This window comes from Formica exsecta, unplaced genomic scaffold, assembly GCF_003651465.1.
Source record: "Formica exsecta isolate Colony F162 unplaced genomic scaffold, ASM365146v1 scaffold247, whole genome shotgun sequence".
Lineage (NCBI taxonomy): Eukaryota > Metazoa > Arthropoda > Insecta > Hymenoptera > Formicidae > Formica > Formica exsecta.
This window is the reverse complement of record NW_021849743.1, coordinates 1139105-1164965: the sequence shown is the minus strand read 5'-3', so window position 1 is coordinate 1164965 and position 25861 is coordinate 1139105. Positions and strand designations below refer to the sequence as shown.

The window sequence follows — 25861 nt, the reverse complement described above, 5'->3', positions numbered from 1 at the left end:
TATATAAATATCGCGAAAGACTGACCAGAGGAAGGTATCCAAGACGTGGAAGAGAACGCAGAATCGGTAATCGAAAAGTTCTACTTATTTATTTATTTTCGCTATGACGTTATATTTCAACGACTATCTTCGACTTTTTCAAATAAGCGTAGCACTTTACAGCGCAAAAATTTGTATTTTAGCTGATAATGGGGAGTGAATTATGACGGGTTTTTGATTTTGGCTCGCGTACCAGTCGAGTCCTATCTTTCCTTTTTGCATTTGTGTCCGCAAATCGGTGGAATGAAAAAAAGAAAGAAGCGAGACGCGACAAACCCTCGCCTACTGGAGTATTATAGGAATCATTAATATATTATCATTCATTAGTTATCGCATGTAATAGTAATAGTAATAGTAATAATAATAATATCGGCAACACAGTAATAACTAGTAATATAATCTAATTTAATGTATTATTTATTAATTAAGTTTGATAACGTGGTGTTGTATCGTTATTCTATTTTTTCAGCAAGCTGGCGGCTCGAGTTTCGATTGAGATTATCTGACTTTCCTGTGCGCACCGGTTGATCGATATTTCCTTAATGTGAAAATATTTCAATGTGCTACATTGACTTTTTGCTCCTAAATGAACAGCTTTAGACATACACTAACGAATTTCAATCGGAAAGTATTACTCGAACATTCTTTTTCTCCTATTTTATATATTTATCGTATAAATTCCAGCTCTTGAATATTCTAAGCAGGATTCGTGGTAAAATTTATTCAAGCTTTCTAAAAAGAATTAGAAGAATTTTAGGATGTGTATGCTGAGTATATATTTATATTTTAAAGATTTATAAAAAGAATTTTTTTAAATCGGTCCCGGAAAACGCGCATGGAAATGTCGCGATACATTTCATATCGAAAATTCACATACACATATACTAATTCTCCAATCTATTCCAAAAAAGTATCTCCGTTCTATAAAAGCTATAAGTTCGGTACTATTTCTTCACGTGATAGAAATGCGTACGAGTACGGCAAATGGGACTATTTCAAACGCAACACTCGTTTCTTTCGCTTCACACGCATACACGCGCGTACATCCGGTACGCATGCGAGATCACTGATACATTTTCTAGATAAGGCAGCTTTTTCGGATGGCAATGAGAGTACAATGTAGAATATCATCGGGGCCCGAGATGGCTTTTTTAACATATACAACAAGATTATCCTCCTCTTCGTATCGTTCCGCAAAAATGACAATACAATGACAAACGCGATATCTTTGTATCGAGTTTTGATTAAGTCTTGGAGCGCGCGTTTTTTCCATAATTCTCGGATCTAATGGGTGTCACAAATTCTCGTCTATTGTAATAATCTTTTATGTGGTATTGATTATAACTCAGAAATATATATTTTTTAATCTTCTCTCCCCTCTCGTAACGAAGAATGAATTATGATTAAATTTGACTTTGTAGTGTAATTTATAAATCGGTTAACATTTTGAAAATATGACGAAGAAGAAGCATGAGCTTTTGCGACACCTGTTATATTCCACGTGCGAAGGAAATCAAAATTCCATATCATCTTCCGGAATAAACTTAGCCTTATAACGCACCTTAAATGCCATTATATAACTACTACTTCCAACTGTCTATAAATATATTGAAGATCGTTGTTCTTGCTAAAAAGTTTTTTATAAAAGGGAAAACTCGAAATACACGATGCCAAGAGCGTTTGTAAAATAACACAATTGATATACAAGAATAAAAATAACAAACCATCGCGTGTGTCCGAAATATAGATTGATATGCAACGATAGTTCATCCCATAGTTATTTTATTTCTTTGTTATATACAGGCACAAATTTATCAAATTAAGCAATTGCGCAATTTGTGTGTGAATATATTTCTTAGATAAAATTTTTATAAAAATTATATTTAATGAATTGACACAAGGGGCGATTGCGCGATTTTTCGGGCGGACGAGTCGTTGCATAGATCCCTGTATAAGGAGGAAAAAATCTGAAATCTGATTAACAGAGATTAATTAATTAGCGAAAAAGGGGGGTTACGATTGAAGATAGAACGACGGTGAATTAAGAAAGAAATAAACGTTGAAGAGTGTATTTTTTCTTCCAATGCCAAAAAGATGCCATTTTGTTTTATACAAAAAACTTTATGAGAAAACCCAGAAAAAAAGTAAATAAACGGGCGAGTGAAAAAGAACGGACGAAAGAGAGAGAGAGAGAGAGAGAAAGAGAAGTGCGAAAACAAATTTTTTAAATAGTTTGTAGTAAGCGTATGGATGTGTAACAATAAAAAAAACAACAAACAAAAAAGCAAAACGAAACAAGTCGATGTATATGTTCCGCGAAATCGATTTTACACGCCTTATTATCGTAAACGATTAATGGGTCAAAGTCAGCGAAACACTGCATCGCCATAATTTAAGCGCAATATCTTAATTGCAAGCAGCGAAATGGGCAAAATGCAAAGTAGCGCTTTTCATCAAATATTACAAGGATCTAAAGACCACTTACACTAACATCGGTTAACGTTAAATCTTAATCAACCAAATTTTATTTTACTCTTTTTGTACAAGTATTACTGTATCGTTTAGGGAAAGAAACAGCGATCCACACAAATACACACACATACCAGTTAATTTTGTTAAGCCGATTTGTGATGTAACTCAGCCCGAATCCACGGATGTATGTTGTAAAGATACAGCGTTACATATACACCGACTACATATGTGTATATATATTTTTGGACAAAGCCATGAAAAAATTTTAAATCGAAATTCGGGCGGGGACGCGCGAGAACGTGATCATCTCTCGGCGAATTCGTAATTTTATGCGAGATTAGCGAGATACGTTCTTCCTGTGAGCGAAATAGGGCGAGAGAGAGAGAGAGAGAGAGAGAGAGAGAGAGAGAAAGGAAGAGAGAATGAGAGAGTGAAAGAGAGCAAAAAAAAGAAAAATAGTCGAGAGAGCTTTCACGCACGTCGCTCCCCAATGTATTTATGAATATTTATTTACGCGAAGAGTGGAAAAAAATTAATATATTGACGATTTTAAAGAAATGATTGTAAGTTATAAGCGTAAGTTTTCTAAGAGCCATAACTCTTGTAAAGCATTTTTGTGTGCGGTAGTCGCGACACGAATCGAAGCAAAATGAGAATGAGAGACAGCGAAAGCAATGGAATAAAAGACTCACTTTGGGCGAAAAATAAATGAGAACGTTTCAGATTAATAATAAATTTCGTTCAGGATGCACAGAGCGTCCACTTAAGATTGAAGTATGCTTAAAATACGATAGTGAGTATATGATATGTATAAGTAATAAAATAAATGATTTTAGCTATCGATGACTATTATCAACATAAGAATACATTTAGACAAAGATATGTGGTAAGACAGATGTAATTGTCCTTTGTGAATATACATAAGAGAGAAATGAAAAATACAAAAAACTTTTATGAGTACAACCGTTTTCATTTTTATTCGTGTAATAAATTCCTATAAGAAATCGTAACCCATGGTAATGTATAATAATGTATAGTGTATACAAGACACTGTACAATGCATTTCCTACAAAAATATTGTGTATAGCCGAGTATAAGAAGTAACAAACAAATACCTGTCCTTTTTTTAAATGCTCTGTACAATATGCTTATTTAGCAATAAACTCACTTTTTCTTTGATTCAACAAATAATAGAGATGACTGTTCTGGCTGCGAAACATTCATTCTTTTTTTAATTCGAAAATTATGTGTCTAATAGCTGGCATCCAGGTACGACAAGCAGTCGCATGCTGTGTCATAAGAGCAATATGGATCTTGTCAGCTTCTTCAGTATCTTTCCTCAACAATGCTGAAAATATAAATTATTTGTTACAAAAATATTGATATATGGATGCAAAGATTTTATCAATACCTTTCGATATATCTAAAACACTTCTGTGTATCGTATTGTTTAATTTATTTTCGCGCCAGTCAGCTTTCATGATATCTAATCTTCTTTGTATCTCTTCTGTCTTGTTCGTTTCTATCTTCTGCTCTGTCATTACTGATTTTAGATTGGCCAAAACTTCTGTCAAAGCTTGATCTTTGTCAAAATCTGATTCCTTTGTTGTAAATTCTTTAGCGATAGGTGCCACAAGAGGCTTATGGGGAGCTGTAGTTATTGTAGGAGTCATGGAAGATTGTAAAATGGGAGGAGTATTCGATGGAGGAGATGAATCAACTTTTCCTGCAGCGGAGATCTGCGAAGATAATGGAAATGCCACTCGCTTGTTTAAGAGTCTCTTGGTTCCAGATGAATTATGCTGTGAAGACAGTGCCCATTTTGGTGGATCGTTCCAACCGGGATCGTGAGAAGATGGCAGTGATTGTTGGCTGGACACTGTATCATTTGACGAGAATGAGGGAGAATTTTGCTCCATTTTTAGGTTAGATTTGACAACTGGTAAATGCAAAGTCAATTAATTTAAACGAAGAATCAAATGCAGATCAGTTTCAAAGATCCATAATATATATGATTAAATAATATATTCTTAGACAGATTCTTCGCTATTAATCGTCCCTGGCCACCGAAACCAAAATCGTCAAATTTTCATTTGGATCTAATGGGGCAATTTATACATAGCTCTCTTCATTGAGCGACAATCTTATTTTATATATCGATCGAAATACGTATTCTATTATACGTAACGTTTTCCATCGTAATATATATACGTAACATGTTCCATCGCATCACAATGCGCTTCACGCGCGCATATTTCCAGTTGTTATTTAAGTGATAAAACGTATGTATATACGAAGATCACGTTCAGTGAACGTGACAGTTTCAAAACAGATCTGACATATATCTATACAAATATAGAAGTATACATCAATCACAAGTAGAATCACGTCCTCGTATTATTTATTCTTCTCTTTCTATTTTCATATTATATATCTCTCTGTCTCACACTTGTCTTCCCCACTGCGCACATTTCGTGATCACGTGATTATGTGTAGAGTGAGAGACATGTCTTTCTCATTTCACTTGCTGTCCTTTCAAACAACTTATCATATGGTCGCGCGAATAAGAATGGGGGAGCAATGCAAGAGGAGAGAAATTATAAAAGAAATGATAAAAAGAAAAGCAAAAAATAAACATACAATTCGACTGTAATATAATTACTTAGGCTAGGTTCCAAAATGGTGTAAAATTTCGTCTCCAAGGAAAATTTTACTCGCTGGCCTGGAACCGCTCAAAAAAATTACGAAACGACCATCCAGTAAAATTTTCCTTGGAAAATATGTTTTGAAACGTAGCTTGAGAGACCCTCCTCCTTGTGTCTCTATAATTATGCTAAAGGATTTCGTAATTGTTGCATTCATAAATGAACTCGAAGCGTTTCCTCGCTCTTGACTTTTAATGATATGCCTAATGGCTCTGTACATAAAACGTAACAATGCATTCCATATGGCAAGAAGCGATACGATAACCAATCATCATATGCCACTGAAACTATTATTTTCGGGAAAAAACGGGAAGTTCCCTTTCTATTTTTGTAACAGAGTAATTTATAAGCCACGCATTTATAAACTATGCATTGAAAATTAGAAAAAAAAATTTGAACAAAAGGAGCTAAAATTTCTTTGTCATGATTGGATAAATTTCAATCATCATTCTCATTCTTCAATGCATAGTCTGATATATAAGCTTAATGCCGTTGGCATTAATAAGCCGGCATCCGAGGATGATTTGCAAGTTCCAGATCTAATTAATGACTATTTTAAAACTCGTACGAGAAATTTCGTCGAAATTTTTGAATAAGATATAAATATCTGTGCAATGATTCGATGATTTATTCCTAGTTTGATATTTCGAAAATCCATGAAACCCACGTTAATCATTCGTACAAATATATTATTTTCAAAGTACGCGAATCTATATGTATGGGATCGTTTGAGGTCATTATTGAATATTCATGATACATACATTAGATCGAAGTCGAGACTTCAAGACGGAAAATGTTTAGTTAATTACATTTTGTGCGCTGATGCATTTGCTTCTAAACTCACTAACAAATCTCTATATTTTACTTAGATATTCACATAATATATACCGTATAAGATTCTTATTCATAAACATTATTTATATAATTTATATAAAATTGTGACCTCTTTTTTTTACGTAACTTTGATCTTTGGATCTCTGTATATGACAGAGAATCATTGCTGTGTGAACTGGTTGGCAATCAATCGGTGTCTACGAAAATAAATGGATATTAATAAAACAACAATACCTTGCACGGAATCTGTAAACGTGGTGAGTTTTTATACAAGTAATCATAATCCACTATAATACTTCCGTGGCCACGGATCACGTGAGTACAGTTCATCATCTATTAATACTCGATTTGCCGAATTTTGAAATAAAACAATGCCAAATTATAGTCATTACAGTAAAAATACATAACAGTCATTTAAATTATCCATTAAGAGCTGGCAATTAATTTTCCATTAAGAACTGGCAATTAAATTTCCATTAAGAACTGGCAATTAATTTTTTACTGTAACATAACTTTGAAATATCGAAGTTTGATGCTATCAAACGTTGATATAGTATTGATATAGCACTTTCTTTGCGTCTTAATTACCGATTCGAAGAACTCCAACTTGTCTAATATTAAGACTTTATAACAGCGTTAAGGCCATCTTATTTAGCGAACACATCATATTTTCAAATATCCCTTACAAGATTGTAAATGATTCGTATTATGTAATTCGTATAAACGGCGTCTTTACGTAATACTTGCCTAAGGATTTGTGTGTGTTATTTCGGTAACGTTCAAATATTTCGGTATACTTATTAACGAAATGTTAAATTTGACCTTAAAAGCATGCAATTTCCGGTTGCGATAGTGATCACAAATAGGTCAACTGAACATGACTCCACGTATCAGTGTATCACTCATCTCTCACGAATGAATAAAATATACCAAGTTCTTCAGATGACTTTCAAATATTGCAACATAAATTTACATCCTAAATTATGCATTGAAATTATTGTAAGAACGGAAGTTGAAGAAGTTCCTTGAATAACGAAATAATCACATTCAAGCGATCATTATTTTGATTGTTTCCAACCACTTCCACCTTAATATGTATAAATATACTTAATCTCTTGAATAATATAACTGACTTACACATGTCAAATTCAATTTAAAAAAATTATTATTTCGATATTAAAAATAACATCGACGTATATTGGTATATTATTCTTATAGGATGCGCGATGTTGTTGTAATTTTCAGAAAATTGTCGGTATAATGAAGAATAAGCAAGTTTTATGCATAACATAATACGACATAAGATGTAAATATGAATGCTAATTTATCCCTGTCACATAAATTACATATAACGAGAATGATACGTGGTACTTAAGGAAAGAGTCAGACATATCATTTTAGATCTTGTAAGCAATTTTTTTGCATAATAAAAACCTGTCTGATAATAATAAGACTGTTATAGACTATTATCATCCATATGATTTCATATTATGACTGAGAGAGAAGGCACCGAATATAGTATGAGCATATATTAAAAGCCACATACGCGTAACTTGTACTTTCGACAAGGAAGTGAAATGGCATGAGATGAAGAGACTGACTCTCTCTCTTTTTCTCTTTTTTTCTCTCTCTCTCTCTCTCTTTCCCGATTTTCCACTTTCCAGATCGTTAACCGCGGATGGTAAGATACGCGAATACGTATCGAGTATGCACGCAAAATTAATAGCAACTCTACGAAAATATGTAAAACAGCAATTGCACGTGTCATTGATCACGATCTATATAAACGCTGATAATTGTAAGATGATTAAATGGTTTTTAACGTACCAACGCAAGCTAATTACTATCATTGTTTCTAGAATCTGTAATTAACACGAATGTATATTTAATATATATTTAGTGTGTATATATTTAATATATACACTTCTACTTCTTCTTCTTTTCTCTCTCTCTCTCTCTCGTATTTTATTGGCTATTTAATATATAATAATTAATATACAATTAATATACAATTAATATACAATTTAATATACAATATCTAATGTATATTGAAGGAGCGAGTTTGCGCGTGCGAGAGATATGAAAAAAAAAATCTCTAAAAAAATATATTTGTTAATGCGTTATTAATATTTACAATATTTTGTCTCTAGGATGAAGTGGCACTAGACATTCCGACGGATTCCGAGGAATACGAAGAACATGAGGAACACTCTGATGTTTGCCGCATCAATATACAAGAAATTGTTTTGAATGTTTCCGAACTATGTAAGTAATTCTTTTATAATTTACTTTTATAATTAGACTATAATCTTAGTTAGATTATAAGAATAAGATGAAGATATATTAATAAAATTGAATAATATTAATGGAAAAATAAAGGTCATTGTTTCTTCAGCCTTTTCAAACACTTGATGCGAATAAACTGTCGTAATTTCTAACATTTGCATAATGCAATAATTAAATTTTTGAAGAAATTTCCTTTGTAAGCAAAGACCAGCTTGACATATAAAAATCTATTGGACACTTGTTCTTTGCCTTGAAACGATAAAAATAGATATGACAAAGTGATAATAAATTTACAACTATATAACCAGGAAATGACATATGTAGCAATAAATGCAAGACGAACCTGTAATTTACTAGTTAGCTAACAATATGTCACGTATATATTATTTACCGCTTGACACATTTCGTTCTAATCGATGCATGTTAACACGTTAACATTGAATTTTAAGATAGAATAATCATTTTGCACAATTGTCAAATTTTGAACAAGTATAAGATAATCGTTTGATTCTTAAAAAAAAAAAAAAAAAAGATAATCCGAAAAATTAAATTTTTGGAAATTTTCAAAACTTAAATTTAAAAAATTGCGAAATCCAAAGAAAGAGAAGGAAAGAGAAAAAGAGAATTTACAATTTGAAATTTCATGCTAATGCGAATCTTAAATTCAGTATTGAACAATTAAATCAAATAATTAGACGTATACAGTAATTTATATTATAACTCACTGTAATTCACACTGATTCTAAATGTATATGTATCCTTGTTTTTTTTTTTCAAGGTTCATATAGCTATAAATTAAAGATGAAAATTTTAAGAGGTACTGTTTTATATTCCGGACTATATAGTCCCCACCACACACCGTCCTCGAGCCTTTCGTATCGTTAACCCACCTTAGAGTCAGTCTCGAATCTGACAACCTCGAAAGAACACTCGTGATTTTCGACATTGAGTATCCATACGACAGATTAGCAACAAAAGATGCGAGATAAATATTTCATCACAAAACGCTAAACATCTTTCCTTAAAAAAAAATTTATCTCTTTTTTTTTTTTATTATCGGTCAAAGAAAAAATTCCATGAAATAAATACGGCTATTAAATTATTTAAAAATTAATATACAATCGCAATAACGAAAAGTTGTTAGAATTAATAAGATATTGTTTAGAATTTACGTGCACTCGCTATAACGAAATATTCTAATTAGAGGTATCTTTCTGTGAAATGTCGAACGATACTGTGAATAAGATCAAAGAAGACTGTGTAAAAATACAGGTGCAGCCAGCGCGGAATCATCACAAGGGTATGCCTTTTCATATTTGAAAATGAAATTTTATTTTAGCTATTATCCAGCAAATATATTCTCACAGATCACATTTTTAGAAAGTATGTTTTAATATCTTCAAATTGCTTCTTGGATTTTTTTTTGTGGATTGTGTGTTGAAAAATGCGCAAAAATAAACTCGATAACGCAAAAAGATTATATAAAATTTGCAAAAATATAATAAAATGGAGTTGTAGAATAGTTAACACGCTTTTTTTATTTATTTTTTTCTTATTTATTTTTTCAATATATATGAACTTATTATAAAAAGAGAAGTTTACCTTAATATCTAAATATATTTATTACTTTGAAATTTTGATGTGATCAAGATTTTCAAAAATTAAGTGTCAGAAGAGAGTGATTAAATAAAAAAAAATTTATTCATTTAATTTTAAATGTGTGAGTTAGCATATTTTTAATTCAATGTTTTAATTTGGCACTCAATTATTTAAATCTCGAATGTTTCCTCGAGAATATTTAACATATTTCTTATATAAATATAAAGCGAAATTAAAATAATCTTTTGTTAAGAGTTTGTTACATAATAAACTTTCTCTAAAGAACATAAGTGTTAAAAAGAACGTCAAATTAAAAATCAGTTAGTAGCTTTGTCGTAAAAGATAAGCTAAAGCCATTTAATGAGATTTCCCGCCAAGGAAAAGAATCTCTTGTAAATTACAAAAGCGAAAGAAACTTACTTCTATATCCGGGAGAAAGTGTGTAGTATCTGAAGAATGCAATGTTCTATAAGGAAATGCACATGTGAAACTGGTTTGTAGATAGCTATCCACCCCACGACACCCGAATTTCCACCCTTCACTTTTGCTCGGCTTGTTATCGCAGCCACAAGTTTTAAAATAAGCGTGTCCTACGTACATACATAAAAGTGGTACCCTCTAACGACACTTACCGATAACTAACACCTACAATTTTCTTCATCTCGATATATATTACGATATATATTACCTCCAGTCACTTCGTTATACCTGCGATATGAAGAGAAAAAATTGTTAAGTCTACAGAAGGACCATTAAATGACATCGAAATGACATCATAATGACTTTCAATAGTCATTATGATGTCATTTTGATATTATTGTGATTTTTTGTTCTCCTTGGGATACATCTTATCCATTCCTTTTTGCATCTATAACGATTCTCGTTTTTCTTTCTTCATTCAATAAAGATAGATTTATTAGTTCTCTAACAGACGCATAAGATAACGCATTATCACGGTTACTTTTTATTCTTTTCTTTTTTTTTTTTCTGTTACTTTGTCATTGCTAACAAAGAATGCATTGATGGATGACAAATAGACCATCTTTCTCAATTCTTTTATAAACACTCTGTCTTGTAACTTTTCTTTTGCTTGTTTGAATTTTTTCTAAAGTCTCGTCTAACTTCTGGAGATATTCGATCTTCGATGAATTTTTTAAAACGTATTAAGAGATCTATTCTGTAATTTTTAACGATGTTAGATATCATTGCACAGCTGTTTTCTAATACGTTTTAGTTACGCAATGACACGTAACGACATCGTTAAAAGTTACAAAATAGGCCCCAAAAAATCTCTTGTGCTTAATCTTTCAACTTCTTAAGGCCACGATCAAATTCCAATTAACTTAATCGTTGATTAACTTGCAGAATTACTAGCAAACTAATTTCAAAATTTCTATATCACATTACACATATAATAATTACACCGTTAAAAAAGTTAATATTGGTTATCCTATAAATTAATCAGTTAAGATTAAGTTAATCGAAATTTAATTAAGGTTTAATTAAGGACCCTTAGCCTAAGAAACATATTGCGAATAACTCTCTCTCTCTGTCTCAGTTGGTCCTGCACAGAATCAGACTCGATTCTCTTTTCGAAAATACATGCCGATGATAAATCGATAATGAAATGTCTTATTCTATGATAGAGATAAAACTGTAGAGATATATGTAAACATGTAGAACTTATTTGATTGTGATATCGAATTATCGCGCATTACATAGATAATTAATGCGCGATTACGATATTGAGAAATTTATATTTATCTAAATTATCGATTTCAATATTTTTTTTTGAAAACTCTTTAAAAATATTTCAGAATACCCCTTATATATATATTTGAATATTTCCGTTACACATTCAATGTAATGCAAAATTATAAATACCTACTCAAGGTTGGCGTTTTTACTGTTAAAGCAAAATGTATGTTTATTTCGAAACAAGATATGTTCGACTCGCTCGTTATTTCGAAATAAAATAAGCAAATTGTTTTCCTCTTTTGTATTTACGATACATTCGCTCTTTTATTCGTTTATGCTCTTTTTTACTCAAATAGATAAAAACACAATTACTTATTTATAATTTTAATAATTTTAATGTTTGCATCTCTTTATAATATTAATATCTTAATATTTTTTAAATAATTAGAACATGCTATTGTTTAAAGTTGTATTTGTAAATTTCGTAAACTTTTAAAACTTAAAATATGAAAATTGAAACAATAATACTTTAATTTCTTCTTAATAAAAGTCGTTATCTTGTAGTTTTTGTCTTTTGAGTAAGTTTTTTCGATACTAAATATCTCGGTTTTTTCGATATTAGATATCTCTGCAATCTCTTAGTCATTTTCTAAAATATTCATCAAAGTGAAGATTCACATACATATATAAATACACAAACCCACACACACACACAGGAAATTAACTGAAGAATATAAGATTTTGTGATATGTTAGATTAATATTCTTACATATTAATCTTCTAGCTTGCTGAAAGAGTTCTTTATATATATATAAAAGATACATATTAAATAATTCAGTGGTTATAAATCTGGATTTAATTTTTTATTTAAAAAAAGCGACATTTAAGGTATGACAAACATTTCATGTTGTTGTTGTGTGCGCTTTTTTCATATTTATAATATATAAATATAAATCCATAAAAATGAATTTTTTTTGTACATGCTACAGATTTAGCACATGTGATCCATTATTGCTTCCATAATTTAATTATATATTTATCCTTAATCCACTTCTTATATTCCTAATAATGCGAACTCGAAAGGTTGATTCGCTGAATATGTAAATCAGTTTAATTTACATATATATCCTTCTAATATTTAAATTAAAAATAAATATCTTTTTAACTTTACTGAATATCTCTGAGTTAAAATAACCAACTCGAACACCGAATATTTATCTGTTTCAGCGAATGGTAAACAAGCGCCAGAAAATTATGCAGATGTAAGTAATTCATTAATATTTTTTTTTTATAAAAGTAATTATTTATATTGCTATCGTATTTCAATTTATATGATAAATCAATTAAATCTTTTTAATTAAACATGAAAAAAAAACGAATCAACATTTTATGAATGAATTATTAATTATATAATTGTTTAAAATAGGTAGTTCAGCGATTGCGAGATACATTTCAAAGAGGAAAATCAAAACCGATAGAATGGAGAATCAAGCAATTAAACCAGGTTTTACATATGATAACGGAAACTACTTCGGATATTATAGCAGCGTTAGCATCAGATTTGCATAGGGTATGGTATAAGAAAAATTAAAACACATTGTTTGTATTGTATTCTATCTTATAAGAAAAATAATATCATGCGATATGTATTATCTTGATATTATTTTCAATAACAGATTTTAACTTATAATTTTTCAGAGCAAGTTTGAAACGTACGCGTTAGAAATCGATTATATAATCCAAGAGATCAAATATATACTTATGCATATTAAAGAATGGTCAGCGACAGAGAAGGTAATAATTATTTATATTATTTCGTTATTCGAGATGATCTTTTGATTTCCGTTTATAAAATGATTTCAATGTTCATCTGATGAATATAAGAATTCGAAACGTAATATTCTTGCAGCCGTCCAAAGGATTGGCGAACTTATTCGATTCGGTGGAAATTCGAAAGGATCCTTATGGAGTAGTACTAGTCATAGGTGCATGGAATTACCCTCTTCAATTGAGTTTACTACCTATGATAGGCGCCATAGCAGCTGGAAATTGTGTGATTTTGAAGCCCTCCGAGGTAGCAGCGGCCACAGCGAAATATTTGTATGAAACTATTCCGAAATATTTAGATACGGTATGTAGATATGCTATTTTGTATGGGATACTCAACAATTCGTGAATGGGAATATTAGAGAAATAGTATCAGAAAAACTAAGCTGTAATAAAGCGTTTGCAGTTTTTATTTTTAACAGTAAATGTAAGAAAGAAAAAAAGGAAGTTTTTGAATATATAAAAATCATAGATTATAGCAATATTAATGATGTGTATTATTGATGTACGTACTAATGCTAGAGTAAAGATCAATTAGCATCTATTTATATCTATATATTCGCGATCTTTTTATGAATTATGAAAAAACATCATGCAGTAATAAGATGCGAATAAGTGGATAGCAATATAATTTTTTATCCATCATTTTTTTATGAATCATCATCATACAGTATATGATTACATCACTATATATGCAATTTACAGCTGCTTAACCATAACCTGATTTGATAACTAAGTACTTTTAGTTCTAAAAATACTTAGTTATCAAATATCTAAAATTATTGCTTGAAATGAAAAATTGTAAAGATTCTTATCACTTATCCCTTATTGTGAACAGGAATGTTGCCATGTAGTATCAGGAGGAGTCCAGGAAACAACAGAACTACTCAATCAACGTTTTGATTATATTTTTTATACCGGATCCTCTATGGTAGGAAAAATCGTACGGAACGCTTCCAATAAATACCTCACACCTGTTACGTTAGAGTTAGGCGGTAAAAGGTAAACGCGAAAAGCCTATTATACATATATGTAAATGAAAAAAATGCAAATTTAGTTGCACTCCTCTTTTGTATGAAAATGCATTAAGCAACAGTGGATTTCCAGTCCCGTATACATAGATAATACAGTGGATATGCCGATGGCAGCTAAACGTATTTTATGGGGCAAGTGTATAAACGTCGGTCAAACTTGTGTTGCACCTGATTATATTTTGTGTACAACCGAGGTGCAAAATAAATTTGTCGAAGAAGTTAAAAAGATTCTAAAAGAATGGTACGGCGAAAATGTACAAGAGAGTCCCGATTTGGCACGCATAATCACAGAGAAACATTATCAGTAAGTTTTATGTGTTAACTTCTTCGTCGCTTGTATGTATATATATATAATTAATTAAATCAGACGATTATTTTTTACTTTCTAGGCGACTTATCAGTTATTTAAACGGTAATGGCAAGATTGCCGTTGGTGGCGATACAAATCCTACAGAGAGATATATCTCGCCTACAATACTCGTTAATGTCAAATCAACGGACGCTATTATGCAGGATGAGATATTTGGACCGATATTGCCTATAATAAATGTTGATAACGCATATGAAGCAATTGAATTCATTAATAAACGGTAAGTTATTTAATTATAATATTGTAAGTATAAGCCAGAAGAGATTCGAGAAGTAAATAACGCAGTGGATTCCTTCTTCCGAAATAACGCGTATTTTTTAATCCTCAATTTTACATATAACTAAACCTTTTAATTATCCGAACATTTATTCTTTTTTCATAATTTTATTATCGGATAATAGAATTTTATTTCAATCTTTAATACCTGAATGTAACTGAAAAAAAAAAGAGAAAAGACATCTCATGTGCTCGTGTTTTACATCGATGAGTTCACTGTTGCGCGTGGGAATGCCACGAAGTAATTAGTTTTTCGCATCTAGTGAAAGACCACTCGTACTGTACGTATTTTCCATGAGCAAGAGGGTACAAGATCTAGTTATAAACCAGATCTCCAGCGGAGCCGTGTGCGTCAACGACACGATATTGCAATATACCGGTGAGTCCGGGTTCTAAGTAACAGTAGTATTGGGATCGTTTTAATATTATTTATTAAAAATTTCGGAGAAGAAATCTTCGGAGAAGTCTTGCGAAATAGAGACTAAAATAGGAATCTTTCCACCATCATTGTTCTACAATGTTTCTCCTCGTGCCTGTAATGCCTGACCATCGATGATGACATTGTATATATTCCATCAAAATTAATAATGATCGTTCTTTATCTCTCTCTCTCTCTCTCTTTGAGAAAAATGTGAAGAATATTTTTAATACTTTTAGAAACATACGCACAAATCTTTCAAATTGTTTAGGAAAGACAAAAGAGATGATTGAGTTGATTAGAAGTATATAAAAGATGAATTCTTTGAATCTCTGATAATAGGAACAACTATACATATACTGCATACTATCGTTTCTTTCTTCTGGTTTTATGGTTTATGTGGAATAACAAAAATTACTATTACTGTACTATGTCAGATTTTTCACATTGTATATATGCACATACATATAAAACTTACATTTACGCATGTATTATATATAAAACTTCTCTATTTCTATTTGTACACAAGCTATATATAAAGAAAGATAACTACAGAGATCTATTGTTAAACTGTAAATTTCGTTTAGATAATAGAACATACTTAGAAATGGTGATATAGCATACTATTATTGAAATATAAATTCAACGCAATAATAAATTCAATACAAAAATGAAAAATGGAAAATTTTTTAATGATTTGAAAATTTATTGGTATAAGTTATACGATTTCAATCAAAGTTTCATTATTAATACATATACACATATTCACACCATTGTTACTGGAATTAAACACCACAAAAAAATACACAGCGATGTTCTTACATTACTTGTTTAACACACAGGGAGAAGCCATTAGCATTGTATATATTTAGCCAAGATAAAGGAACTGTATCCGTAATCATAAAGAATACATCTAGTGGCAATGTACTTGTTAATGATGTATTATTACATGCAACAGGTATTTTCATATATAGCTGTGTTGTAAAAAGTCCAAATTACAAATTTTGCTTGAATTTTAGCTTATTTTTTTATAACACTAACACTGCTTGCATTAATTTTAATTTTTTGGGGGATATATTGCACAATATTAACACACATTAATTGTAATTTTTTGGGGGATTATATTGCGCAATAGCAAATTCTGAACACAAACTACACTTGGAGACAGTACTGACATATAAATAATGATATATAATAGTACTAACATATATAATGTGTATATATCAAGGTATATATGTGGGAAGTATATATGCTCCAATACGTGTACGAATTCATGTGTCAAGGCATTTCTATCCCCCCTATATATTATTAATAAAATATTAAGTCATTCTTATATTGTATCTTATAAACTATATATCATTATATATTATATTCTCAGTTGAGACTCTACCCTTTGGAGGGGTAGGGAATTCTGGTATAGGAGCCTACCATGGAAAATATACATATGATACATTTACGCATAAAAAAGGTTGCTTGATCCGGAATTACAATAAAATTGCAGAGATGTTGGGAAAGTAAGAGAATCTTTTATTTTATACATAGATATTTATATATCTTGCATTAAAGAATAATTATATATCATAAATTATAAAATAACACATGTTCTGCAATAGTTTATTAATCTCTCTCTCTCTCTCTCTCTCTCTCTCTCTCTCTCTCTCTCTCAATGCTTTAGTTTTCTTCAATAGTTATAAAAAACTTTTCAAAACAGAAAATATATTTTTCAGGAACCGTTTTCCGCCATATTCCGATAAAAAATTGATGTTGCTTAGACATTTACTTGAAAGAAGACCAGGAATACCTGGCATCAAATATTTGCCATACATATTGATGTTCGGCCTTGGAGTACTCACCACAATTGGACTCAAGGCTATATTGAAGGTACAAAAAGTGAATATCTAATTAAATTCTATACAAACATTGTAAACAAGTTTCTGCTTTAATTATATACAATTTATGTCATATAATTCATGTTATATGTAAGCACTGATAAAAATAAGCAATTTACATATATGTTATAAAACTATGTATTGAATAAAACATTTATTTAATCAATGGCATAGTTATGAGTAGAAGGTGGCATTGATGGGTAAAGGAAGAAAAAAATCATGATTTTTAAAATATGGCTTTCAAGATAGAGAGAGAGAGAGAGAGAGAAATAAATGCTAACATTAATTTGTTTTTTAGTTTGATTGCTTGTGCAAAAAAAAATTGTATGCACTGTGTATGTGTTTATAGGTTTATTACACATGTAGTTATTTCTTAGAATTCTATATATCTCTGAATATGAATAATACATTAAGTAGACAAGTGTTTGGTGATATCCAAAAGATAATGATTTATGCTACATCATTGTATATTGCTATTATAGTATCATGATAGTATCATTTGAAAATTAAGTCCCATGGCAAGATACAACTATCTTAAATCTGTCAATAGCAAAATATTCCCAACAATCATTATCCGAAGAGAAAGGAAGAAAGAATATATGCGAATATTGTTACAGGATGTTAACATGGATGAGCAGTAACATGAAAATGCCATGCAGCGTCTCAGGAACAAAATGTATTAGTTACTTAACATTACTTATAGTGTACTTTTTGAGTTTTATATCAATCACATTACACATTTTACAATTAATCTTATAATTCAATGTAAAAACGTTTTGTACAATACTTATGGTTTTCTATATATATATATATATATATGTATGTATATATTATTATACATACATGTACATATATATGACGGGAACACGCGAGAGACCGGAGCTGCGCGCATTGACTGCTCCCGCCATCTTCCCAGCTGCTGGAGCCGATCAAAACTTTCGATATCGATTGGATATAATGACGCGTTCTCGTAACTATTGGATACTGCGGCGAACCGCAGAATATATCGCCGTCCGAGACCTAAAAGGTAAGAAGAAACGCAGTGCACGCATCGCGCACGCGGTTGCACGAAAGTCAACGGTTGCATCGCAATATATGTACACATGTTATGTGTTATATTAGTCTCACATTGCACACATGTACAAATATATCTGATCCCTTTGCGGATTTTTTATGGGGAAGATTATTGTATTGATAAAAATAAATATTCTTGATGGGATAAGTTTTACAATGAGTTTTAAAATAAATATGATGATCAAATATTTAATTGACACATATTACTCTGCATGTTTTTTATATTCTGTATCTTTTAATTGTATCCGTATTTTCTACAAGGATTGCATAAAATAAATATATTATTTTCAATATAGTGCATTGAATATAAAACAAGATTTGAATCATTGATTCCGTTTTCTCTTATTGTTAATGTATTATATTGTAATATTAAGTTACGACACACACACATATATATGTAAGTTATAATTGAGTAATAAACTTACGGGGGAGTGTGCTTCATTTTTATTGAATTACTATTCTCTTCACGCAATATTACGATTGCAGATGTAATGTTATAAAGCATAAAAGTTCTTGAAGGTTAATCTATAGTGTTGTTTATGAATTAGGCAGCAAGTTCACGTCAATGTTCCCAGAGATAAACAAATTTTACCACATGCGGGAATTTCTGCGCGCATCCGAAAACCTGCGCAATATTCCGCTAGTGCGCATGCGCCGGTCGTCCCTTCCCTCCGGGAGCAATACTGGTGGTCGTATGGTCCGAACAGACCGAGTGATAAACTTTATTGCATAATTATGTGAGTATAAACAACTGTGGATGATCACGCTAGCTTATCAATCACCTGTCGATTATCGGCAGCTATTCAATCGACTATTCATTTTTATAATGCGTTGTGTACAACACAGTAATTACGTAATATTTTTTTCCCGATGATGATTAATTATGTAATGTTTTTCCCAGTGTTGCCGACATTAAGTACTTTTCACGTTTCACGCGAACTTTTGACTATCTTACCTTAACCTTCAGCTTCTTATGTATCGAAGCAAGCGTTAATTAAAAAAAAAAAAGAAGTACATAACCTTTACGTTCAAAATTCCTGCAGCTTATATCGTATTAATACGATACGATTTATCGTGCACCTGCGTGCGATAAGAGCCCGCTACGCGCGATAAGGAATCTTCCATGAAAAATATAAAACGAATTGATGTATTTTGAAATGACTTTATTAATCCTATATCTGTAGAAACGATGGTGGCACATACAGTACTTCTGGACTTCACGGTGTCCAGTAGCGTAATCGCCGATATGGAAAAGCGATCGAGCTTGAAGTCGGCGATTGGGAACGTATTGGCGGAATATTTCATCGGTCTCAAGCCATTGACAGAATCTAATATCGATGGCAGTTTGCTCGTTTTGTATACTGGACCTAGGGGCAGTCTAATCACTGTCAGAGGATATACGGAAGGTCTGATTACGTTAAACATCGAATATTACAAGCAGGACGACCAGGAAGCACTGTTAACCTTCGAGGTATGTATGCACCACAAATTAAAACATTTTACCAAGTAATAGAAGATTTCCTTTTTACGAAAGATTTTAAGAACAAATGCTAATAATGTTGAAAGACAATATACCCTTCTATAAATATATATATAAAGAACTCTGTAATCATTTATCCAAGTTTCTCCAAGGAGAAATTTAAAGGGGAATAAATAGCGAACATAGGTTTTCATTAGAAAATTGTAAGTAGTTTAACAAACAATGAATGAACAATGCGACATAACATGATAAAACTTATAACTAAATTAAAATATAAGATAGTAAAGTTAAAAAAAGACTGTTGAAAAAAAAATATCAAACACATAGGTTTCCATTAGAAAATTGTAACAAATTTTACAAACAATTGATTATAGATATAACGCATCATAGATATTTACATGTGACCTAATGTCTTTAAGTGATAAAATTAATATCAAATTGAGATATGAAATAGTAAAATACTGGTTGTTAAAGAAAGGGGTTCAAAATTTAAGGAGCATATAATACTCACTGAACTGAATATTAAAAGTACTTAATTAATATATTTCGAAAAATTTATTTTCTTCAATATAAAAGAGATTTTCCATTTTTACGATATAAGTGATTTATTTGTCTAAATTTATCGCTTTTATTGCTGAGAACTGCTGAACTTCAACATCAGACAAGTCAAATCAACACTTTGGTTTTTATTTCTCTCCTCTACTTTTTACTAAATTTAAAAAAATTATAGAGGTATAATTAGATTTAATTATAATTAAGAACAATATTAAATTCTGTTAAACTCTCAAAATTAGTTGTACAAACAAATTTATATATATGTATTTATAAAGTTGTTTTGAAATGTGGAAGAAATAGTAATATTACAATGTTATATGTATAAATGAAGGATTGTATTATCTTATCTAAACATGTGGTGATAAGATAATTATTATACCTAGTGAGTAAAAAGTATTAAACAATATGAGAAATCATGAAAATCCATTAGATTGATTTTATTAATTAAACATCTTTTTATTCAATTTCTAAGTATTACATGTCTTGTTAGTCCCTTCTTTTTAACATCCTGTATAGACACTTTATACAACGAAAGTAGGAAATATGATATAACTGACAGAACATTGTAGCAGTTGCGATACTTGGAAGCTGATGTTGCCATGGCTTTGAACAGCCAGCGCAGCAAACACTTACCGCCAATAAGACGAGGAACCATATATGACCTCTATCTGACATTATCAGGTAGAAAATGTTTTCCCTCAATTAAATTTTGTTCCTCGTTTACTTTTCCTAACACGTCTACTTTATATATATATATATATATATAATTTACAATTTGTAGTAAAAATTCACACACAAGAGAGAAATTTATTTATAGTTTTATGTGCTGTATATCTAATATATATTTACATTCTAAAATGTATTTTATATATGCGTATATTTTACTTCTTCAATATATATATGTGTGTGTAGATTTATATCACATGAAATATTTTTGGCATAGAGAGAGTTACAATTGCTATTGACTGTCATTAATAGATATTTAGGATAGGCCGCTTGTTAGGAATGCTAACTTAATTTTTTCCCAGCACTGTTACGTTCAGTCCAAGTTTTCTCTCCAGCATCCTCAATTTGTTCATAAAAAGATTTTAACTATTTACTAAATATGTAATATTTGAACATATATTTACTTCTATAATTATTCTCTTGCCCTTCTTGATCGTACGAATAAAAGCTGCTAGATGATTGATTGATTCAATATGGAGGATATCTTATTATGAGACTTGTTTCGAAGAATGGTTTCACAGCATTATGTGCAAAAGACAATCAAAAGATTTGATATAAATATATGGTTTTTATAAATTATTATCATTAATTCTATTATACATATTATTATTTCTTTTTCCTTTGTGTTGTTTTAATAAATTAAAATTCTGTTAAAATAATATTATAACTGAAACGTTCGTGAAGAATTAAGATTTTGTTATATATATATATATATGTACAAAATGTATAATATATATATTTGCAATATAAAATTATAAAATAGTTTAAGATGTTATTTTCGTAATAATTTATTTGCTTTTTCAGTGTTCGGAGATTCTTAAGCTTTTAATTCTGAAATTATTAAATTTCTAGATTTGTAAATCTTTATCACTTTTAGTCGTACGATTCTTGATAATACAACTACATGTACAAACACACACAAACGCAGATACAGCTGTTTTTATCATCATTCGCGTTTTACCGCTTGTTACGTATCATTTGTTTGGACAAAAATAAGTTTTGCCATATATCATGGCTTGCCAGATTTTGACACCTTTTTTTAGCTTCCTTAACAACAAGGAGTGTAGCGATTCCGTTTTACAAGATAGTATCTTTGTTCTGTTCATTCATTGGTTCGGCTTGATGATGATGATGATGATGATGATGATGATAATGATGATGATGATGAAATAATGATAATGATGATGACGATGATGGTCATGACGATGATGATGATGGCCGATCGTGATAGTTTGCCAAAGAATTGGAAGCGGCATTGCAGACAGCAGCAACCGCTACACGGTCGCACACGCTTACCCCAATTAAACGCGGTGGACCTTTTGAGAGATACTTTCCTACCGCTGGTGAGTTTTTATTTATAATTATGTTTACGGACCAGCTAACGACCGCTCTTACGAAGGAACTGCTTGTACTTAAAGGAGCTCGATCAAATTGGAAAACTAGTATTATCCATCAATTTGTAAATGTTTGTATTATAAATGTCCTCAAGCTGTTTTTCATAAAGAAGAAAGTTTAATACAAATAAAAAACATCCATCTAAACTATCTATAGTATTATGTATATATCTCTCAGGCCTTTAAGATCGAAACTCATCAAGTCACAAACCTGTAAAATTGATTTAAAATGTTTAATATCATATATAGTTGAAGCTTAAGATCTAGGCTTGGCGAGATTTTTTATTCTAGATCTACCTTTTATATTCGTTGGTAATATGCACATAAAAATCTGTACTCAACTCGATTCAATCTGGAATGTCCTTATCTCTCCGCGTTAATATCGAGGACATTGTTGCATGACGAAGCGACCGCAATTTTAATAGTATCTTTTACAATTGTCCCTCTCACATCATTTTTTCATCTGGTTATGATGCTAACGTTCCCATGCGTGTTATCAGCTTTGCCTTGCGATACCTCGTTTCCTATTTTTTGCGATGTATGATAGCATGCTTTAAATTAGCGTTTATTATAACGTGGCGACAACTATTGCCAGTAAAGATTACTCTTATTCAAGACGAACGACTACTGGAATACGACATCGACAAACTTGTGTTCGAGGCTAGATCACCGTATCAGAAGGTACAAATTGTGCATTCCAAGTCGCTGGGCAATCTGCTAGTGCTTGATGAGCTACAAAGTAAGCGACGTTGTGTTATAATTTTATCTACTATTTACAACTTACTAGAAATTCTTCTATAGATATGTCCGAAGCAGATCTTATATATACAGAAACATTAATGCAGCGTGGCAAAGAAAACTACGCTGGTAAGGAAATAGTTATACTTGGCGGTGGCGATGGCGGCCTATTATGGGAGTTGTTGAAGGAAAAGCCAAAGTTTGTCACAATGCTGGAAGTATGTAAATTAGATTTCACACATCGTGTATCGTAATTGTCAAAAATCTATACTATTTCTCATATCTTCTTTTATATTTGCTTGCAGATAGATGACGTTGTCATGAAAGCTTGTAGTCAGCATATGCGAAGCATATGTGGCGATTGCCTAGACAAGAGAAAGGGCGATAATTATGAAGTAAGGCTTAGTCTTGAATTTTTGTAAATTATTGTATATGTTTATAGGAATAATATAATGCTTTATAGATTATTGTCGGAGATTGCGTGAAAGCATTAGCGCATATGATTGAGGAAGGACGACAGTTCGATTACGTCTTTGGCGATTTGACGGATATTCCTATTAGCACAACGCCACATGGTGATGCCTGGGACTTTATTAGATTAATCTTGAACTCCTCAATGAAAGTGTTGAAACCTTCTGGAAAGTATATGACGCATGTAAGTATTTTTACTTGATTCAAAGCGTATCTAATTTTATTAATTATATAAAAAGATTTAATTCTCTTAAATTGATAAATATTAGTACATATATAGATTTTTGTTATATGTAAAGAAAACTATGTAAAATTGTTTTTAAAATTCTAGTTATATATATATGGGAATCAGTTTAAATATATGTTACAAATATGCTTCTCACCATTGTATTTAATATATTTTTCGGACATAGGGAAATGGCGCATCTTGTCCAGAATCCTTGAAAATGTATGAAGAGGTTTTATTACAATTGTGCGTGCCGGTCACGTTCACAAAGGATCGCGCCTTTGTCCCATCCTTTTTCGAAGACTGGATCTTCTATCAAGTCTCGCTGAAATGATGGAGCAAAGGATATTCAGGCAGAACTTGGAGGATCATAACAAAGTGGCCTCCTCACAATCGATTGTCTCTTTTATGACACAAGCTTTATTCCTTAGTTGTAGCCTTATTAATTAATGAAATTAGTTCCTGACTGAGAGGTAAATCAAACTATTATTGATTAATTCATCTTGTAACACATTAATTGTGGTATTTTCTCTATTCTCTCTCGTCAGATTTTTGGGAGAATTTTTTTACATTTTTATCAATGTAAAATGGCAGCACTGGAAAATGAGTTCAAAACAATAAATATGTGATAATAAAAAGCAAATATAGCAGTTTTACACTAATTTGTAATAATTATACTTTTTTTTTATAAACTTTTTTTTTTACAAATACAAGTTTTTTTTCTCTCTTCCATTGCTGCCTCAATCATATTGATGTAAATTGTTTTAGTTCAATCGCTGGTCGAAATATTCAATGGTGCTGATATTTTTACAAAAATATGTAGTGAAAGAACTAGTACCACAAAAGATGTAATTCTTTTTTAAACTTTTTTTATTTAGTCGCTAAAAATAAGATCATTGTTCATTGTTAATCCTTTATATTCAACATATGATTCTTGAATATTTAAAATGTAAATGGTTTTGCATTTTATTGTTCGCTTTTTTTTCTTTTTAATACTCTTAATAAAAGGATTAACAGCAGTGACAGATGCATGTTAATATAATATGCAGACATTTATTGCATATATAAATATATTCTGTATTGTAAGGCATGATGTATAAAAATGATGAAATTTTGTCAGGATAAATTATTTTTCTAGCAAACGTTTTTTTTCTGATTTGAATAATTGATAAAATATAACTGAACGTATAAAAGAATATATGTATACTCATTTAACCCTAAACAGTATAAAACAATACAATTTAATATGTATATATTGATATAATCAATTTATAACATAGGAATAAAAAAAATGTTCATATAAAATCTAATGAATTTTTGATTAATAAAGAGCTTTAGAATTCGATCTAAAATAAATTTTCAAAAACAGAATTGATAATTTCGTTAATTATTGTTTCAATATTTTAAAAAATGTGTCGTAGATTCTTATACAGTTTAGGGTTAAAGAAATGTGAAACCAACAAAAATTAAATCCTGCATGGGCATACAAGTGTGGATTAATTAAAATAATGATGGGTATTTCTCCAGTTATATCCTAACTCCGTGTGCAACTTTACAAACAATATTAATTTATTAAAAACCTTATTTTCTTTTCACAATATTAAATATGATATAAAAACACAAAATATTATCTATTTAACATCGATAAGTTAAGCAACAGTAAAACAAAAATGTAAAATAATCCTAGATTACTTCTGTTTCATGCAATATAATTATGAAAGATTTTAACTATATCCTTAAAACTGAGCAT

The 25861-nt window shown here is 30.6% G+C and overlaps 3 protein-coding genes and 1 long non-coding RNA gene across 10 annotated transcripts; 2 read left to right on the top strand and 2 right to left on the bottom strand.

The window, feature by feature from the left end:
* Nucleotides 1-84: 84 nt before the first annotated feature.
* LOC115236391 (steroid receptor RNA activator 1-like) lies at nucleotides 85-4563 on the bottom strand. 3 transcript variants are annotated; one of them, XR_003884176.1, is made up of 3 exons: nucleotides 3923-4563; nucleotides 3680-3859; nucleotides 85-2013 (listed from the first exon to the last, which is right to left on the bottom strand). XR_003884176.1 is itself a non-coding variant. In XM_029808804.1 (2 exons), exons 1-2 carry the CDS (start codon nucleotides 4428-4430, stop codon nucleotides 3732-3734), a joined length of 636 nt encoding a protein of 211 aa, XP_029664664.1. In that variant the 5' UTR covers nucleotides 4431-4563; the 3' UTR covers nucleotides 3396-3731. The 3 variants fall into 3 exon arrangements, 1 of the variants encoding a protein (XP_029664664.1); XR_003884175.1 differs by lacking the exon at nucleotides 85-2013 and adding an exon at nucleotides 3104-3577; XM_029808804.1 differs by lacking the exon at nucleotides 85-2013 and having other exon boundaries at nucleotides 3396-3859.
* Nucleotides 4564-6169: 1606 nt separating this feature from the next.
* On the top strand, nucleotides 6170-18813 carry LOC115236387 (aldehyde dehydrogenase, dimeric NADP-preferring). Of its 3 annotated transcripts, none has more exons than XM_029808799.1 (14): nucleotides 6170-6307; nucleotides 8201-8315; nucleotides 12861-12895; nucleotides 13060-13203; nucleotides 13332-13427; nucleotides 13543-13764; nucleotides 14299-14462; nucleotides 14568-14798; nucleotides 14884-15084; nucleotides 16401-16516; nucleotides 16937-17072; nucleotides 17286-17439; nucleotides 18065-18254; nucleotides 18541-18813. In XM_029808799.1, exons 1-13 carry the CDS (start codon nucleotides 6260-6262, stop codon nucleotides 18086-18088), a joined length of 1686 nt encoding a protein of 561 aa, XP_029664659.1. In that variant the 5' UTR covers nucleotides 6170-6259; the 3' UTR covers nucleotides 18089-18254; nucleotides 18541-18813. The 3 variants fall into 3 exon arrangements, with proteins under 3 accessions (XP_029664659.1, XP_029664658.1, XP_029664660.1); XM_029808798.1 differs by lacking the exon at nucleotides 16401-16516 and adding an exon at nucleotides 15404-15519; XM_029808800.1 differs by lacking the exons at nucleotides 6170-6307; nucleotides 8201-8315; nucleotides 16401-16516 and adding exons at nucleotides 9543-9636; nucleotides 15404-15519.
* A 338-nt stretch (nucleotides 18814-19151) lies between these two features.
* On the top strand, nucleotides 19152-25141 carry LOC115236388 (spermine synthase). 3 transcript variants are annotated; one of them, XM_029808801.1, is made up of 8 exons: nucleotides 19152-19258; nucleotides 19706-19992; nucleotides 22514-22625; nucleotides 23293-23415; nucleotides 23478-23632; nucleotides 23720-23809; nucleotides 23878-24069; nucleotides 24299-25141. In XM_029808801.1, exons 2-8 carry the CDS (start codon nucleotides 19711-19713, stop codon nucleotides 24443-24445), a joined length of 1101 nt encoding a protein of 366 aa, XP_029664661.1. In that variant the 5' UTR covers nucleotides 19152-19258; nucleotides 19706-19710; the 3' UTR covers nucleotides 24446-25141. The 3 variants fall into 3 exon arrangements, with proteins under 3 accessions (XP_029664661.1, XP_029664663.1, XP_029664662.1); XM_029808803.1 differs by lacking the exon at nucleotides 22514-22625 and adding an exon at nucleotides 21126-21237; XM_029808802.1 differs by lacking the exon at nucleotides 19152-19258 and having other exon boundaries at nucleotides 19272-19992.
* LOC115236393 lies at nucleotides 22738-23286 on the bottom strand. Its single transcript, XR_003884177.1, has 2 exons — nucleotides 22974-23286; nucleotides 22738-22887 (listed from the first exon to the last, which is right to left on the bottom strand). It is a non-coding gene; the product is annotated as an uncharacterized LOC115236393 (long non-coding RNA).
* Nucleotides 25142-25861: the final 720 nt, after the last annotated feature.